Raw genomic sequence first — 17219 nt, forward strand, 5'->3', positions numbered from 1 at the left:
GCAGATGTAGGTGTTTGAGTCCCTGGATTTAGCCACACCTGAAGTTAGACCCACCTGAACCTTCCCAGTCCCGGTACATAAGCCTTTCAATTACATTGTTTTGTGTTTTTAAAAAGCCAAATAACTGATTCCACAACCCCACAATCCCGTACATCCAGAAGAGATGAAAACTCTAGTTTGAAAATATACACATTTCAAAAATATACATGTACCCCCTACCATGTTCAGAGCAGCACTATTTACAATAGCCAAGACATGGAAAAAACCCAAGTACCCATTAACGGACAACTGGCCTAAGAAGACGGTATATATATACCAGACTATTACTCAGCCACAAAAAAGAATGAAGTATTATTATTTGCAGCAACATGGATGGATACAGAAATTATCATTCTAAGTGAAGTAAGTCAGACAAAGAAAAATATTATATATCACTTATATGTAGAGTCTAAACAGTAATATAGGAAATTTCCTGGTGGTCCAGTGGTTAGGACTCGGCGCTTCTACTGCACGGGCCAGAGTTAGATCCCCAGTTGGTCCGGAAACTAAGATCCATAAGCCACAAAGTGTGGCAGAAAACAAACAAAAACAAATGAACTTGTTTACAAAACAGAAATAGACTCACAGACATAGGAAGCAAACTTATGGTCACCAAAGGGGAAAGGGGTGGGAGAGGGATAAATGACGAGTATGATATTAATGTGCGTTAGTCGCTCAGTCGTGTCTGACTCTTTGTGACCCCACGGATTGTAGCCCACCAGGCTCTTCTGTGCATGGGATTCTCCAGGCAAGAATACTGGAATGGGTTGCCATTTCCTTCTCCAATGGTGTTAATAGATACACACTGACATATATAACATAAACAAGGATTTACTGTATATTCACTATCTTGTAGTAGCATGTAATGGAAAAGAATTGAAAAACAATCACTTTGCTATATACCTGAAACTAACACAATATTGTAAATCAACTACGTGTGTGTACAGCTGTGTCCAACTCTTTGCGACCCCATGACCTGTAGCCCACCAGGCTCCTCTGTCCACAGAAGTTTCCAGGCAAGAAATACTGGAGTGGGTTGTCATTTCCTACTTCAGGGGCTCTTCCCTAGCACAGTGGTAAAGAATCTGCCTGCCAGTGCCAAAATCAACTATACTTCAATTAAAAACAACGACCCAGATAACTGAGGCTCAGGGAAGCTAGGTAACTTTTCTGAAGTCACAACTAGCAAGTGGCAGAACCAGGATTTGAACCTCTCTTATCACTTGTGCTCACTTGGCCCCAATCACATCATGATTACAGGCAAACCAGTTAGGAGCTGCGGCTGAATAAACCAGGTGAGCAATGAGAAAGCAGGTCTAGTGCAGTGGTGTGTGAAAGAGCTCGTGATGGAATTTGGGAAGACAGAGAACTGAGTGTGCAGGCTTAGGGAGGTGCGTGGGAGGAGGACCTCAGGGGCCTGGAAGATCCAAGAGCGGGGGCAGACGGGGCAGAGTGAGAGATCTCGAGGCAGAGATAGGCTTGTCTCAGACACAAAGAGACATGGGCAAGAGCAAGGCCATCCTGCGGCGGCAATGAGTCATCGGGAGCCATGTGGGAGGCCAAGGCCAGGCCTGGGGTCGCCCACAGATTGGGGTTGGAGGAACGAACAGTTGGAGGAGGAGGAGGGAGCTATGTCACCATCACAGGAGGAGGTGGGAGTCGGCCGCTCAGCACCTGCTGAGAGTCAGGGGATGAGGCCTTAGTAACTTTGGAAGCCAGAGCTGGGGGTGAAGGAGGCTGGGGGAGGGGAGTGAAGGTGATGGTCATGGATTCCGCAGCAAAGGAAGGGGAGGTGAGGAGGAGGGGGAAGGTCAGGTGGTTCCCTCCGCCTCGTGAACCCTGCACCAGTGCTGCTGAAACATCGGACTCTCTCACACTGCCCCTCAAAGGCAAAGCTGGGCTCAGGTGACTTACCCAGCCCCTTCCCAATGAGCCAGAGACAGGTTTTATTTCCTAAAACATTTTAATAAAGTTAACCAATAAATATTCTACACTGTATGGGCTACAGGGACAAAGAGTGGAAGACAGAGGGCCGGTCTTCCCTACTTAGGCCCTCGGGTCCCCTTGCAGAAAAGGAGAGAGGTGGTGCTATGGGCTGGTTCAGGGCTAGGACTGGGGCGGGGGGCGGGGGAGTGATCCTGGAATCGGTGATCTGGGCTCCATCCATCATGTTGATATATGGGAGGAGAGGAGGGGTCAATAAAAGGAGAGCCCCTGCAGAAGGCAACCCAGAAGCCCCAGAAGTAACTGGGGTGAGGGGAGAGCTAGCCTAGAGGAAGAGGTGGGGGAGGGGCAGGACGCAGGGAGCAAGGACCGGTGGCAGCCCCGGTGGCTCTCGGGCCACGGCTGCTTACTCCCGGACATAGACCCTGGTGCACACGATGTCATCCGCCGTCATGGTCTGAAAGGAGAGGAGTCACTGTTAGCCTGGGAGGCCCCTGGTTCCTGTGCTTGGGAGCAGGAGGGCTGCGTGGAAGTACTCTGCTAGGCCGCCAGGTCCAAACCTACTTCTTGGCTCGGGCTGGTTCACAAAATGCCTGGGCATCATGTGATGGAGGACAATAGAGGCCCAGGGTCCATTCTACATCTCCCTCCCCAAGCCAGGAAGATCCCCCCAGAGAACTGCTGGGGCCTTTCAGAGCAAAGTCCTTTGCTCCACACGGAAGGGACACCCTTTTGCATTTGCACGAGGGTACTGCATGGGACAGAGACAGCCTAGTTCTGCCCCAGCAGCTCCATCAGGAGACAGAGAGACCAGCCACCGTTGTTCTTAAATTTCCTGTACTGTGGAATGTCCTGGAAAATCTCTGAAGGTAGCACTGGGCTTGCTCTGTCTGAGCTAGGAGAAAAGCAGGAAAAAGCCTCACCAGGATCAGCTCTCCATCGTTGGTCAGTTCTCTGGTCCAGGAGGTCTTGGGACCCTCTCCCTTCAACAGCCTCTGCTCGCAGACCATTTTATTCTCACTCTCCCATTTCACCAGGCTCTGCACGAGAGGGTGGCCAGGTGAGTTGGGCCCACAGCTGGGACAAGGCCGTGAGAGGGACAAAGGAAGCGCCACCTTTCTATCCACCAACACTACCTAGGGGCCCTCCCCACCGGAACTGGAGGAAAGACTCGAGGAAAAGATTGGAAAATGTCATGGTGAGACACCAGGCGACGGATCCCACTGACCCTAAGGGACCCCACCCCTGCACGCACCTTACAGGGTCTCCCATCCACAGTCTGCTCTTCAAACTCCTCTCCGATCTTGAAGTTGATCTCCGTGGTACGCACGGTGGTGGAGGTCTTGATGTAGAAAGTGTCCCCCTCCTGTTTGATCTCCACTGCTGGCTTGGACGCTGCAGCCACTGCGATCTTCCTCAGCATCACATTCACCCCTGTAGGGAGGGGAGAGGATGGACGCTCCAGGCACCTGCCTCACACCCTCCCCAGGGGTCAGCAGGAGCAGGCTGAACTGTGAGTCAGCTGAGAAGAGAGGGAGGCTTCCTGGGTGTCCAAAAAGCGTCTTGAAAGGAGGGCAGGTGGTGCAGCCCTGATGGCCAGGGGGTTCGGGGAGGAGGGGCAGAGAGGCAGCGCCCTCCCTTGGGAGTTCTGCTTCTAGCCTGGATGAGTCAGCAGCTCTGGATTGAGATCCCCAAGTCTCAGCTTTGCACTCAGTTCTCCCTGGTCCCTTCATCCTGCTACAGCTCCCCTTGGCTCCATTCACATCACTTTTGGTCCTCTGTCCACCTTGCTTGAGGCCATCTGCTGGGGTGGGCTCCTCAGAGTCACTGTGTCTGCACCCCCACCTGTGTGCAGGGCAGACCCTCCTCAGCCAGCCCTCACTACTCATGTCCTGAAGTAGGGGCCACTTCCCTCTCTGCCTACTCACCTCCCCTGTCTGGTGGCCTTGATTTGCTGAGTCTCTGTCCCTCCCAGGATGAGAAGGAACAGGGATTCTCAACAGGGGAAGGGGTGTGGCAGCTGTGTCCCGCCTACAGAATGGTCTGTAGCCTGGGGAAGCCACAGGCTGTGAAATGAGACCGATTGGGCCATGATTTCCACCTGGCTCACCCTCCCTTTCAGGCTGGGTGACCCTGGACTAACGGCTTAACCTCTCTGAGCCTTAGGTTTCTCAATTGTAAAATGGAGACAATAGCTTCTTCAAGAGCCTATCAAATGGGATGACGTGTGTTTAGGCCGGAGCACACACAGTACCAGGCACATCTTTAAATTTTAAACAGTAGCTACCCTTATTGTTGTTGTTTTTTACTGATTAAAGGAAGGCAAGGAAACAGCCAGAGTTGGGGCTCAAAGTTCCATGCATCAGACTGCTGTTCGCCTGCCCTCCTGGAAGACATCTACATCCCTCTCCCCTCAAGGGACAGAAAGGGACACTCCCCTCCCCTCCCGTGATGTGCCCCAACTCCAGGATCACCCACCCTACTTCAGGGCCCAGGTCTTCTTATTCAGCTACTGTAGGTTCAGAGTCCCTGTGCCTGTCCCCCTGTCCTTTCCCAGACTGGACCCCTTCTCTCCGCTCCCTAGTTATTTAAAAGGAATGGGGTAGCCGGGGAGAGCAGCCCTCTGCCAGGAAGTCAAGCAGGCCGGGAGGCACCTCTAGTCGGGGCCCAGGTCCAAGCCCTGCACCGTTTCACCTGGCTTGGCCTCCGGCCCTGAAGTGGAGCAGAACCATTCCGGGAAACAGTGGGTGAGGATGAGGGGCCAAGCTGGGCTGGGCCAGGTGAGTGGCCTGGGATTCCCCTGATGCGGGCCAGACTCCCGGCTCTCCTCTAGACTTGGATCCCTAGAGAAACACATTCCGTTTCCCCTTGGCACCAGCACAGACCCACTCTGCTGCAGGCAGAAGGGAGCAAGAGCAAGGCCTGTCCCTCAGGAGCCCAGGGCCCCACTTCCTGGTTGCTGATCTCCTGGGACCAGGGAGCAATGACTGAGGTTCCTGAGACTAACTGACCTGGTAAAAGAGACACATCCTGCTCCAACTCCTTGAACAAACAGACTGCTTCACTCTCTGGTGCTACCTGGGAAGTCCATCCTGCTATCTAACGATTGTCTCTCCCATTACAGAAGCAGGAGCTGCTCGCTATGTGCTGTGCTTGTGTGCTAAGTCGCGTCCAACTCTTTGTGACCCTATGGATCATAACCCGCAGGCTCCTCTGTCCACAAGATTCTCTAGGTAAGAATACTGGAGTGAGTAGCCATGCCCTCCTCCAGGGGATCCTCCCAACCCAGGGATCGAAACTGCATCTTTTATACCTCTTGCACTGACGGTCGGGTTCTTTACCGCTAGCGCCACCTGGGAAGCTACGTGCCATGACCATCATATTGGATGGGACAAAGAAGTGAAGTGAGTTAGATGTGAAAGTCGTCTCAGACTCTTTGTGACCCAGGCCAAAGTACTGGAGTGGGTAGCCTTTCCCTTCTTCAGGGGATCTTCCCAACCCAGAGATCGAACCCAGGTCTCCTGAATTGCAGGAGAATTCTTTACCAGCTGAGCCACAAGGGAAGCCCAAGAATACTGGAGTGGGTAGCCTATCCCTTCTCCAGAGGATCTTCTGACCCAGGAATTAAACTGGGGTCTCCGGCATTGCAGGCAGATTCTTTACCAGCTGAGCCATAAGGGAAGGGACGAGTATCCTCCAAATACCTGAGCATCCCTCCCCAGGAGAGAGACCCCTGAATAGGACAAAGAGGAGTAGGAAGGGACTGAGGTTCCTGCGGAAGCAAGGCTCGGTTCAGAGGGGACACCCCTCCTGTCGCCTCTCGTGCCTGTGGCGTTGGGGCCAGGCTCAGCTGACCTTGGCTGACTCAGGACTATGTTTGTCTAACGGGTCTGTTTTCGATCTGTCCCCTCAGCAAGCCCTGAGGAGGGCACGTGGCTCTGAGAGACCCCACAGGGAGGACAAACAGACTGAAGACAGACAGACAACAGGGTTGGGCTTAGGATCTAATCCTCCAGCTGGGGCCTGGGGGTGCGCTAGGTCACTGCCTCGTTCACTAGGGAGAGGGGCCAGCATCCAGAGATGATGGGGGAGGGAATGGCATCCAGGCTTTCCGAAGGGAAAACTTTTCTCCTTTCCTTTCAACAAGGGTAGAGCAAGAAAGGCTGACAGAACTCAGAAATACTGTGGTCAGATTGCAAGAAAAACTAACAGTAAGGTAGGGTGTGGAAATCCTTGCTTTCCTCACAGCATTCCAGACCTTTCCTCATTCCTAACTTATTTCTTCAGCTCCCTGCCCCACGCAGGGTGCCCTCTGCCCAGTCCAGCCAGAGTCTCTGTTCAGGCCGAAATGGAGGGCTCCAGGGTTTCCAGGTGGCTTCCGAGTGGCTGAATTCTTGACTAATCTTTCTCTCTTTTCAAAACCCTCTCCCCAGCCGGTCCAGGCTTTCTCTGCCCCACCCCACCCCCCAACTCCCCAGACACTGAAGGGCACACAGGAGTTGGGACAGGCAGTCTGAGTAGGCTCAATTTCTTCCACCTTCAACCGGCTGGGCTGCAGCCCGGCTCTCCAGGGAGGGAGGGAGGGGAGAACTCGGATTTTCCGAAAAGGAGGGGGTGGCTGGGGTTTCACACGAAGCCATTTGTTGAAATCTAAGAAAGTGATAATTATCCAGAGCGATTTTAGGACTCTAGTTGCTCGCTGTAGGAAAGTATTTGTCTCACAGATGGAGGGTGGGGGGAGCACAGTGGAAAAGTTCTGAAAGGGGAAGAAAAGGGAATCTAGGGGCCCTGCAGTGACAGATTACCTAGTGGGCGGAACCCGCGGCAAAGAGGTAAGGAATCTGCCCCCGGAGATTGGGTTACCTGCAGGGGGCAAAGGGGAAGGAGGCAGGAATGCCTCTGGGGGGTTCGGTTGGGTAGAGACCCAGGTTCTCAGCCTGGACGCAGTGTGTGCAGCTTCTGAACAGCGGAGAACCCCCTTGCCTCACCCCAAGAGATACCGACCTCGTGCTTCTGGTTTCTACTTGATTCAGAGGCTGAGTCACTGCAGCAGCTGGCACTGGTGGGCGCCCCGCCGGAGAAAGAAGGATTTAGGCATTCGGGCCCAGCGCCCCAGGACCCAGGCGTCTGGCCCCTATTCTTGGGAATGTAGGCGCTCAGCTTCCCACGCCCTGGTTCCAGCTTCCCTTTCTTTCTCATACCCACCTCCGATGCCTCGGCACGCCCTCTCCCCTCCCCGGCGATCAAAAATCTCCTTACCCAGAACTTTGAGCAAATCCTCGAAGTTCTCCGATCGGATGATCTTCCAGTTACCAGAGAAGTTGGGCATGGTGGCGGCGCTAGTGGCGGGCCCCTTAGATCTTTCCACTGGAGCACTGGACGCTGAGTCTTTTAGTCAAAAGAGATGTCTCCGCCGCCTTGCGGGACTCAGGAAACGGGAAACGTCCGAGGACAACCCTAAAGCCGGCCTGGGCTCCCGCGCCGACAGCTTTTATACCCTTCGCGGACCCGCCCTTGCCCAAGAAAGAGGTGGCCCCGCCTCCCGTCCCGCCCCCCTCCCCACCTGTGGGGGCCTTGAGCCCCGTCCCTTCATTACCGTCCCACCCCCACCCCCACTACGGCCTCTGGATCTAGACCCATGCGCGGGTCCAAAATTCGCTGAGGGGGCCCGAGATTGCAGGCTCCCGCGCCAGTGGGTGGATGAGGAGGCGGACGGAGGGCGAGCCCTAGGACTGGGCTCTCAATCAAGAAGAGAGGGCGCCGGGCCCGGGTCATAGAGGCTGGGGTCTCACGTCTGCAGTCCGAGGCGCAGGGTCGCATCTCGCCTGTTCCCCATCCCTCCCCAACCTGACACTGTGCACTCTGCTCCTTGGCGCCGGACACCCGGCGACACCACCAGCTGGCGAACCACTCCTCGCGAGTCAGAGCTGGGGCGGCCGAGCTCCGCTCCGCTGAAGCTGGAGCTGGATCCAGGGTGACCGCTCCGAACTCGAGAGAGGCTGGGGAGTCCTGGGGTGCAGGGACCAGGCACCTAAGTGAGGCAACGGCGCCCCCTGCTGGAACAACTCGAAGACGCTGGGAGGGGGTTCACCCCGGCCCCCCGCCCGAGACTCCCCACCCGGGTTTCGGGCTCCAGTGGTGCCCGGTGGGCTGAGTGTTGGCGCAGGGAGACTCAGTCCTCTTAAAGAATTGCGCGGGCGTCGAAGGGTTAAACAGGAGCCATAAGCGCGAGGCTGGGGAGGGCAGAGGTCATAACCAATCACTTGACACGAGCTCTTTATTAAGGCGCTTTCTCTGTCGCTCGGCTCCCCAGACCCCCGAGGGGATCGCAGTACGCGGCAGGGAGGGGAGGCGGGGACAGAGGCTCTGAGCCCCCGGCGCGCCGAGCTGCCACCTCCGGGTGGGGTGAGCGGGGGCTGGGTGCCCGGGGAATGGGAGGAGCAGGGTCTCAGGTGTCACCATCCTGAGCCGTAAAACGGCGGAAGGAGCGGCCGTCCCTCGGCGAGCGGCTTTGAAGTGGGAGATCAAAGGAGGGGGGTAGGGCACGGCTGCAGGCGGAGACCCAAGTGGGAGTGGGCGAGACCCTGAGGGAGGGGGCCGGGAGACAAACAGAAATGAAGTCAGGCAGGAGCTTCGGAGACAGGCCAGGAGGCCGCAGACCGCCGACCGCAGAGGAGCGGGGTCGGGCGTGCGGAATACGGTACCCCTGAGCGAGCCGAGCCCGGGGTCTGTTCCGCGTGGAAGGACGCTGCGGCCCCGCTGCCCCCGGCGGACCGGTGCACGTGGTCCCGATGCCCTTAACGCACCGCCAGCCCCGCCACCCTCCCGGAGCTGTCCTTCCAGCTTCTTCCGAGGCGGGGAGAAAAATCCCCACATCTGGTCCCAGCCTTGGGTTCCTGCCCTGGCCCCACCCTGCCAGCGTGGCCAAGGGTGGAGCAGAGGACCAGCTCTGCGAGATTCTGGGCCCTTTTCTTTAGAGCCCTGGAACAGTCCAGGAGGTTAGGGGCCTTAGCTGGGGAGGACCCCCGAGGAGGAGAGCCAGCAGAAAGGGGCTGGAGGGTTGACCAAAGGATGGAGAACACACTGGAGGTCCAGCCTCTGTGCTGTAAAGAGGAAAACCTCTGAATAATGGGTGTGTAGGGAAAATAATGCAACTAGGGTAACTCTGGCACTGAAAGGATGGAGATTAGACTGTAGAAAGGGCTTTTTGACGCCCCCCCCCCTTAATAACCAATAAAATGTCAATTCTGAAAAAGGAGCTGGAGGCTTCAGCCTGGTTTTAGGGTTCCAGGTTTTGTGTAGGAGAGTTTAATTGCAGGGAGCGGGGTGGGGGTTGGCCTGGTCTTCTGCAAGTGAGGGGGCAGCGGGTGGAAGGGCTCTGGGAAGATGGAGAGACAAAAGCAGAGATGGTGGAGGGAAGGGGTGGTCCCTGGGGGGTGCTTAGGACCTGGGGTTGAGGCACTGCTCCTCCCCCATCAACCGGCTGCAGCTTCGCTGTAGGTAAAGGGAGGGGGATTAGGCTTTGACAGTGAAATCAGGCTCCCAGCCAAAGGGAAGAGGAGAGGCTGGGGGAGGGAACAGGACAGACACCAGACTCCTGCTGCCTCTCCTTCCCTCTCACTGCCCCCCCCCCTCTTCCATCCAGGCCGCCTGTCAGTCTCCTCTCCAGCCTTCTTGAGCCCCTAGCCAGTCTCCTCCTCACTAGGCATCTCTCCTACTGCAAAAAAAGAAGGGCCAGGGCTGACCCTCTCCTCCTCAAGCTTGTGACTAAGGATGTAGAAACCTCACCCAAAAGATGGTCACCAGGATGAGGGGGGCCTGGACCTACAGGAGCACAGAGGAGGGATGTGGTCTGGCTGAGGGAAATAGAGGGGCTGGAGGTGGGGGCTCCCTGGGGTGGAGGCAGGCCAACCTGGGCCCACTCCCCTCCCTTCACTTCCTCACTCCCCCCACCCCCACCCCATCCCCCCTACTGGCCAGGCAGCCAGAATTACCAAAGAGACAGAAGTAAGACAAAGGGAAGTTGGGCTGGGAGGAGAATTTTTTCCAGATGTGAGTGTTTGTGGTTTGGCAGCTCTTGGCCTGAGCTCCAGCCCCTGCACCCCAACCCTGGCTGAGAGTTTGGGCAGAGGGTCCAGAGCACGGTGCTGAGCAGCCAGGCTAGAGGTTTCAGCCTCCAGCAGCCCTATTACCATAGGAGCATGGAGGCACATGTGTAAGGGGTACTTAGGAAAAAATGCAGGGGAAGGGGGTTGGGGGGCATGAGGTTGGGGAGCAGTGGGATGAGAGGGCTGGGGGACTGGGAAAGGGGGCTAACAGAGGAAGCTGGGGGAACCTTGGGGCAAGGGGTAGTGGCTAGAGCCCTGGAACCAGGTGATGGGGAGGAGCTTAGCCAGCATCAGTCAGTCACAAACAACTGGCTTTAATTTCCCGCCGGGATCCATAAGTAGAAGGAATTTCCTAGTGTCGCTGGCCTTTTAATTATGATCAAATCTGCTGCAGATCTGCCTGGGGCAATGCGTTCCCCTTTCTAAGAGCCTGGGTCATACCTCTCTTGGGGCTCCCCCAAGAATTTGGAGACTCAAGTGGGGGGGGGTGCCAGATTGGTGAGACAAGGTGGGGGAGCAGAGGCAGGATAGGGGTGAGGAAGAAACAGACAAGCTAGAGTTAGGAAAGGCATTCTGGAGCTTTGTTCTCATTGCAGTCTGGCTGTGTGGAAAGTGGCTAGTTTTGCAGAAGGAATGCAGATGGGCAGACTCTTGAATGGTTGCGAGAGTGTGGGTGTGAGTGGATGTAGGTGGGTGCACAACTGAAGGGTCTGGGGGCTTGGGAAGAGGAAGCTGCCCCACCTCTCTCCATCATTCCCTTGAGGCTGAGTGGGGGAGAGTGATGGAAAGAGTGGGAGTGTTGTGAACCCCTCACCCTCACCCCCAACGGGGACGGGGAAATTCTCCAGCCAAATGCAGCACTTGTAGAAGGGCCTCACCCTGCGCAGTGTTATTGCATCTGCTGGATCAGAGAGTTTGTTGGCGGAGAGTCATGTAGAAATTAAACCCAGGTGGGGCTGGACACCTGGGTCTCTGCCATTCAGGGTAGGGGCCGCAAAGGAAGCAGGAATTCTATAGAGGGTGAGAAGTGGAAGAGTAGAAGAGAGGAGCTGGTGTTCCCCTGGGCAGGACCACTGTATCTCCTGGCCTCCCTGAGCACTCAGGATTCCATGCAGCACCAGCATAGACTTAAGCATCCTGCCTCCAGTTCTCTAATCCTTGATATTGAAGGAAATGTTCCATTCGTGTGTCTCCCTGGGCTTAAGGATCTAGCCTTTTTCAAATCTGCTAAGACCCGGCTCTGGCCCTCCCCAAATGAAATTGCCATTGCAACAGGATAGAGGCAAGACCAAAAAAAGAGCTTCCAGCAAGCTCAAGTGCAAGCTGGGAGTCAGAGAGTAGAAAGGAGGCAACTCATTCCCAGGGACATCTGGGCACAGGAGAGAAATCTTGGGAACTAGGGAAGGTGTGGCCAGAGACTCTGAATGATGGGGGAAGGGGCAGCCAGACTCAAAGGAAGGGTATGACAGCGGCCTCCGGAGCCAGCCCTGGGGCCCTGGCAAAGGGGGAGGCGGGTGGGGTCAGAGGCACAGCCTGGGAGGAGGGGGCTGCCTGTGACAGGAGGGATCACAGTGAGGCCAGGGGAATCTGCAGGCACCGGGCAGCCAGGCGGCTCCTCTGTTGTTTTTGGCTCTGCTACCTGGTTCCCAGCTCCAACTGCCAACGCTCTCCTCAGGGCTGGGCTGGGTGCATGAGCCGGGCAGGCTGAGCAATGGAGCGGGGAAGGAGGAGGTGGGGATGCACTGGCGGAAGACGTGTCGGGAGATCGAATCTCTGTCCCCTGAGAGGGGCCCCTGGCTCTGTTCGCCTTTCAGGGGCAGGCGCAGAGGTGTGGGCAGTCATCGAAGAGCCTGGAAACAAGGCCTGGGCTCTTTGTTCGTCTGTTCCTCTGCCCTGCCTCCACCACCCAGACTGCGCTTCTTGCCAGTCCACTATGGTAGCTAAGGTAGTCCCTTCCCCCATGTAGGCTCCTGCTCCATTTTCTCTCCTACCTCAATGAAAACCACCACATTTGATTCCCCTTCCCCTAGAGCCTCCTTGCTTCTCCGCGAACCTCCAGGCTGAGGTGGGGATTCGGTGTGGCCGGGATTGTTGGTGGCAATGGTGTTGGCAGCTGCCAACATCTGAAGCCATGTGGCCCTGGCCCTGACTCTGGCCAGCCGTGGCCCCTTCCCCGCTCCGGAAGGAATCCCCCCAGGGCAGTACTGCTGGATGAAGAAGACAGTCAGCCCTGTGACCTGCTGTTAAACTCTTCTTGGCTTTTATGATGCAGTGACTAGAGCCAGACCCCTCTGCCATTTCCACTCTCGGCACTGGCCCCTTAACCCTTGGCAGCCCAAGGCAGGAGGGAGAAGGCTGTAGCTATGACAAGCTTGGCAGAGTGGACCTTGGGTTTGCATGGCACCTGGGGACAGTGGCTAACCCTGGAAAAGATGAACAGCCTGCGGTCCAGCCCAAGACTTTTTCTGGGGATCTCAAGCCCCCTCCCAGATATCTCCTCTCCCACTCTCTGGGGATGAGAAATGGAAGAGCCAGTGCTCCACAGAACCCCTCTGTCCATTGAGGCGATCTGGAGTGTCTGGGGGAAGAAAGAAGTCGTCAGGGCTGCAGGCTGAGTCAGGGCTACATTCCTCCTCTGGCCCAAACTGCGGAAGGTGGGCACTGGGCCAGATAATCAGAACCTGAGATTGAAGAGGAAAGAAGTGGGGTGGGGGCGGGGCGAGAAGGGTGAGATCCCAGAGAAGAGACTGAGGGGGCCCTAGGTCTAGGCTTTGAGGTTCTGTATGGAGATAGAAAGAGGGTATTGGACCCACTGTCCCTGGGGTGCAGGGTAAGGGGGCTGATGGATCAGATTTAGGAACGTCGGCCAGCTTGGGGGGAGCACCTCTTCAAAGCTTGTTAGCGTTCCCATTTCCCTCCTTCTCTAGCCCCCCAAGTGCCGCTACTGTCTCCAGATAAGACCTGGTAACTTGGCCCCCAGCCGGCCTCCTATGGAAGCTGGCTGTGCTAATGGCTCCAGGGAGGAGGCTGGAACCCCAGGACCTGGGTAATAAGGACCAGCTTCCCCAACCCCAGGGCCATTCTTGCTGCAGACAAAGCCCAGGAGAGTGGGCCAGACTCCCCAGAGAAGAATCAGAGCTGCAGGGGGATTTGTGCAGAATAAGGGTGGGCCCCAGGAGCCCAGATTCCTGTTCCCTGCCCCCATCCTCCCATCTTGAGCAGGCAGGGAATTAAGAAGGGATACAAGAGTTCAGAGTCTGGCCCCTTCACCAGGCTAGGGCTTGTCCTTCCAGTGACCCCACCAACCAACCCCTCCTTATAGTAGGGCTGGAGACATGGGCGGGTAGGGGAGGCCCCAGACTGACCTAGCCCTAATGGCTTTCCCTGGGCAGCATGAACAAAATGGGAAAAAGATGTGTGAGGTGGGAAGCTCTGATTTCCTTTCCCCTGCGGGCGCCAGCTCTGGAAAATATTAGCTGTCAAAGAGAGACTGTATAGTCCCCCTGCCTCCCTCAACCCAGTACCCCTTCACCCCTCCCCATCCTCCAACACCCGCCTCCCACTGCCTGCCCAGATTCCCAGGGGGCACCGGGCTGGCTCGTGCCTGTGAATTTCAGTTCCCTAGGCTGAGGACGCACATTCTCCGGATGAAGTCCCCATCTCTCCCTGCCTGCATCTTCTCCACCAACCTGGGAAAGACATCCAGATAGGAGCTTTGGCACTTGGGGATCCTCAGGGACATATCCCTGGGGGGTCAAAAGAGCCAGCAGATCCTGGATTTCACAATTGCCAACCTCCTCACCATGGTCTCACGCCTCTTGAATCCCAGTGCTTTGGGACTGTTGGCTACACATTTCCAGGTTTCCAGATGATCTGGATTTCTTGTTAGCCTTCCGGCTGAGCTTGCAGTATCTGGCATAGAGAGGGTGCTATCCTGAGTCGAGGACACACAGGGTGTGCCTTTCTCCCTGACTGGGGGCAGTGTGGTCTCCGTGGGCCAAGTCTCCTCTGATGAGCTCCCAGACCCCCTGGTACTAGGTTCCTAGGAGTCCCAGGGAATTGACTCCAAAGCTGGGACGAGGCAGTTCCTGCCTTGGAGTGGAGAGTGGGCATGGGGGTGGCTTCTAACCTAGCAGGAAGGCAACAGAACACTCTACCCTTGCTCTAGCCCAGGCTTCTTTGATCCGACCCCAGATCCACCCTCCCAGCCTTCAGGAAAACTTCCCAGACCTGCCCACTCTGCCAGCCCAGCCCAGCCCAGCATCCCAGCCCCAGCCTGAGGCCTCCAGCTGCCAGGCTGGATTATCTGCCCCTGACTTCCCGTTGGTCCTGGGTGTGGGCTCCATCTCCTCCTCAGCTCTGAGGGCAGAGGCAGTCTGCCTTCTCCCTCCTTTGGTTATGGTTTGGATCCATCTCATGGAGTCTTTCCAAAGAAGGGACTGAGTAGGATTCCACAAGATAGAAGGGAGTGAAGGACCTGGACTTTCGGTGAAACTGCCTCTGGTCTGGGGATGCCAGACGGTTTAGGTTCCTGGTGTTGCATTGGGACAGGAGGGTCAGGGTCACGGGCAAGGGCCCAACCCTCAGTGCCCAGGTCTGAGAGAAGAGTGGCTCTGAACCCACCACTGTGCAAGAACTTTCTCTGCGCTGCCTTGGGTCTGATTCCAAAGCTTGCTCTTAAACACTTCAGAATGGAATCTGGTTAAGCCTGGGAGAGGATTAAGATGTGCTTGTCTTTCCATGCCAAATTCTTAAAAATATCTTCTTTCTCTCCCTCTCCCTCCACCCCCACATCTCTCCAAATCCTATGCATTATATACACTCTTTCAAAGAAAGCACGGAGTTGATGGTATCCCTAAATAAGGCTAGGAGCCTCACATATTAAAGAAAGAAACAAAACCAGCAAAGTCAGCACAGTGAAGCGGTAGGAGGGTAGAGAGCAGAGCGGAAAAAACATGTGCAGCAATTCCCAGAGACCAGGGGCTGGGGTGGCCAGAGTTCACCACGACCCCTCTCTCAGCTCAGCAGTGCCACCAGATGTCACTCACCCATTTAGTCACTGCCTGGAGGAGATGGTACAACCCTGACTGTCCACCCAGAAACTGGCAAACCTCCACCCCTGACCACACTAGGGTCCCCTACTGGTGAGGGTGCGTGTACTTCCTGAGCTATCTGGTGGGTTAGTATGTACAGGAGCTTGGGTGAGAGTTGAAAGGCCAAAGATGCCAGTCTTGGCTTAAACATCCATTCAGCATCAACCGCACAAGAGATTGTCCATGTGTGCAAAGTTAAGCAGTTTCAGACAAGGCTACTTACCACCTCATTGGCCTCAACTCCTGTCATCTCTTGCCTAGATTACAGCAAGAACCTCCGCTTTGGTTTTCTGTTCCCACTCTCTTCCAGTCACCGCAGCCAGGGGGAGTCCTTTAAATCCTGAGTCAGTTCACACCATTGTTCAAAACCCTGCACTGGGGCCCATTTCATGCAGATGTTAAGTCCCAGTCCTTACAATGGCCTACAAGCGTCTGTATTATGGGCCTATATCTCCCCCTGCTCACTGACCCCCCAGCCCCTACCCGCTTCCCCTGGGCTTCCCCTGTTCCAGACTTGCTGTCCCTAAATATATCAAGCATTACTCCCGCCTTTGCACTGATCTCTTTCTCTGGAATATTCTTCCCCCAGATATTTACTTGACTTGCTCCTTCACTTCTTTCAGGTCTTCTCAAATGTCACTTCCTCAAAGATGCCTTCTCTAAACAAACCATCTAAAATTTTATGTATACATATCTGCCTTATCCCCTTACTTTTCTTTGTATTACTCATCACCCCCACTACAAGGGAGGTCCGTGCAGACTTCACTGGCCTACAACAGCACCTGGTTTGTGCTCAGTAAATATTTCTTGAACAAATGGATGAAAAGTGAATGACTTCAGCCAAAAGCAATGACGACTGAAAAAAAATCTGTCTTTCATTAGTACACTTGTTCTTGATTTAATCATTTATTTAACTGTGCTTGAAGATTGAAGGCAGGAGGAGAAGGGGACGACAGAGGATGAGATGGTTGGATGGCATCACCGACTCAATGGACATGAGTTTGAGTAAACTGTGGAAGTTGGTGATGGACAGGGAGGCCTGGCGTGCTGCGGTCCATGGGGTTGCAAAGAGTCGGACATGACTGACCAACTGAACTGAACTCATAGGTGCATGAAAGAGGTACTCTGATAAAAATCAGGTCTGAAAATTAGAGGGATACAGCCGTTCGGGAGCCCACACCCACTGGCTTGGAGAGTTCAGAATTCTTCATGCTTCTCCATGCCTCAGCTGTCCTCTTAGAAATCCTGACCCAGCTCATTAAATCACACGACCCAGCTCACCGTGTGTTTATTACATCTTCAACTCCTTGTTTGCAGCATCTGTCTGCCTCAGGTCCCTGACGATCTAGCTCAAGCTCCCCATCCTCCTGTTTCTAGTCCTGAGGCTGGGGAGTTCCCTGGTGGTCCAGTGGTTAAGACTCCGGGCTTCCACTGCAGGGCACATGGGTTCCATACCTAATCGGGGAACTAAGATCCCCACACGCTGCGTGGCACAACCCCCCAACCTCTCCCCCCACTATATATATATATATGAAATCCTGTGGGCCCCTGGGGGCTTCCAGCACTTACTCAACGGGTCAGCATCTCAGGTCCTTGACTCCACAGACTCCATCAACCTCACCTCCATCTCAGTTCAGGCACTCATCTCGGGGACCACACACTGTCAGCTGTGAGCATTTAAACCCTTCACTTCTCTGTTTGGGTTGTTGAATGATGCTAGGAGAAAAATGTGACAAGCAGTCTGCAGGGGCCCTGCAAACTCCGTCTCTGACCTCCGTCAGGAACGCTGCCGTGGCTCAGAGGCCCTTCCTTGTATTCTGTCAGCTCACTCTCCTGTCTCCTTAGTGGGTGCTCCACATTATCTTTATTCTAAGTTTCTGTCCCTTGGCTTCCCCCTCATACTCAGCCGATCACTCTGCCTCCAATTTAATGAGCAAGCAAGGTCACCAGATCCTAATCACTTTATTCCACCATCATCCCAAGCCAGCTCCAAGAATTACCTTGCAGTCAAGTGGTTAGAACTCTGCGCTCTTAA

General features: G+C 55.2%; 1 protein-coding gene across 1 annotated transcript; it reads right to left on the reverse strand.

Annotated features, from left to right (window-relative positions):
* Positions 1-1983: 1983 nt before the first annotated feature.
* CRABP2 (cellular retinoic acid binding protein 2) lies at positions 1984-7534 on the reverse strand. Its single transcript, XM_020910846.2, has 4 exons — positions 7243-7534; positions 3239-3417; positions 2907-3023; positions 1984-2440 (listed from the first exon to the last, which is right to left on the reverse strand). The coding sequence occupies exons 1-4, from the start codon at positions 7310-7312 to the stop codon at positions 2390-2392; spliced, it is 417 nt and encodes a 138-aa protein (XP_020766505.1). The 5' UTR covers positions 7313-7534; the 3' UTR covers positions 1984-2389.
* Between the last annotated feature and the right edge of the window lie 9685 nt (positions 7535-17219).

Source organism: Odocoileus virginianus, chromosome 5 (assembly GCF_023699985.2).
Source record: "Odocoileus virginianus isolate 20LAN1187 ecotype Illinois chromosome 5, Ovbor_1.2, whole genome shotgun sequence".
In the NCBI taxonomy this organism is placed as follows: domain Eukaryota; kingdom Metazoa; phylum Chordata; class Mammalia; order Artiodactyla; family Cervidae; genus Odocoileus; species Odocoileus virginianus.

Coding starts and splice junctions, on each gene's coding strand:
- CRABP2 (XM_020910846.2), bottom strand. CDS start 7,312: ATGCCCAACTTCTCTGGTAACTGGAAGATCATCCGATCGGAGAACTTC. Junction 3,418..7,242: donor GGATTTGCTCAAAGTTCTGG/GTAAGGAGATTT, acceptor CCCTCCCTACAG/GGGTGAATGTGATGCTGAGG. Junction 2,441..2,906: donor ACGATGGAGAGCTGATCCTG/GTGAGGCTTTTT, acceptor CTCTCCTTTCAG/ACCATGACGGCGGATGACAT.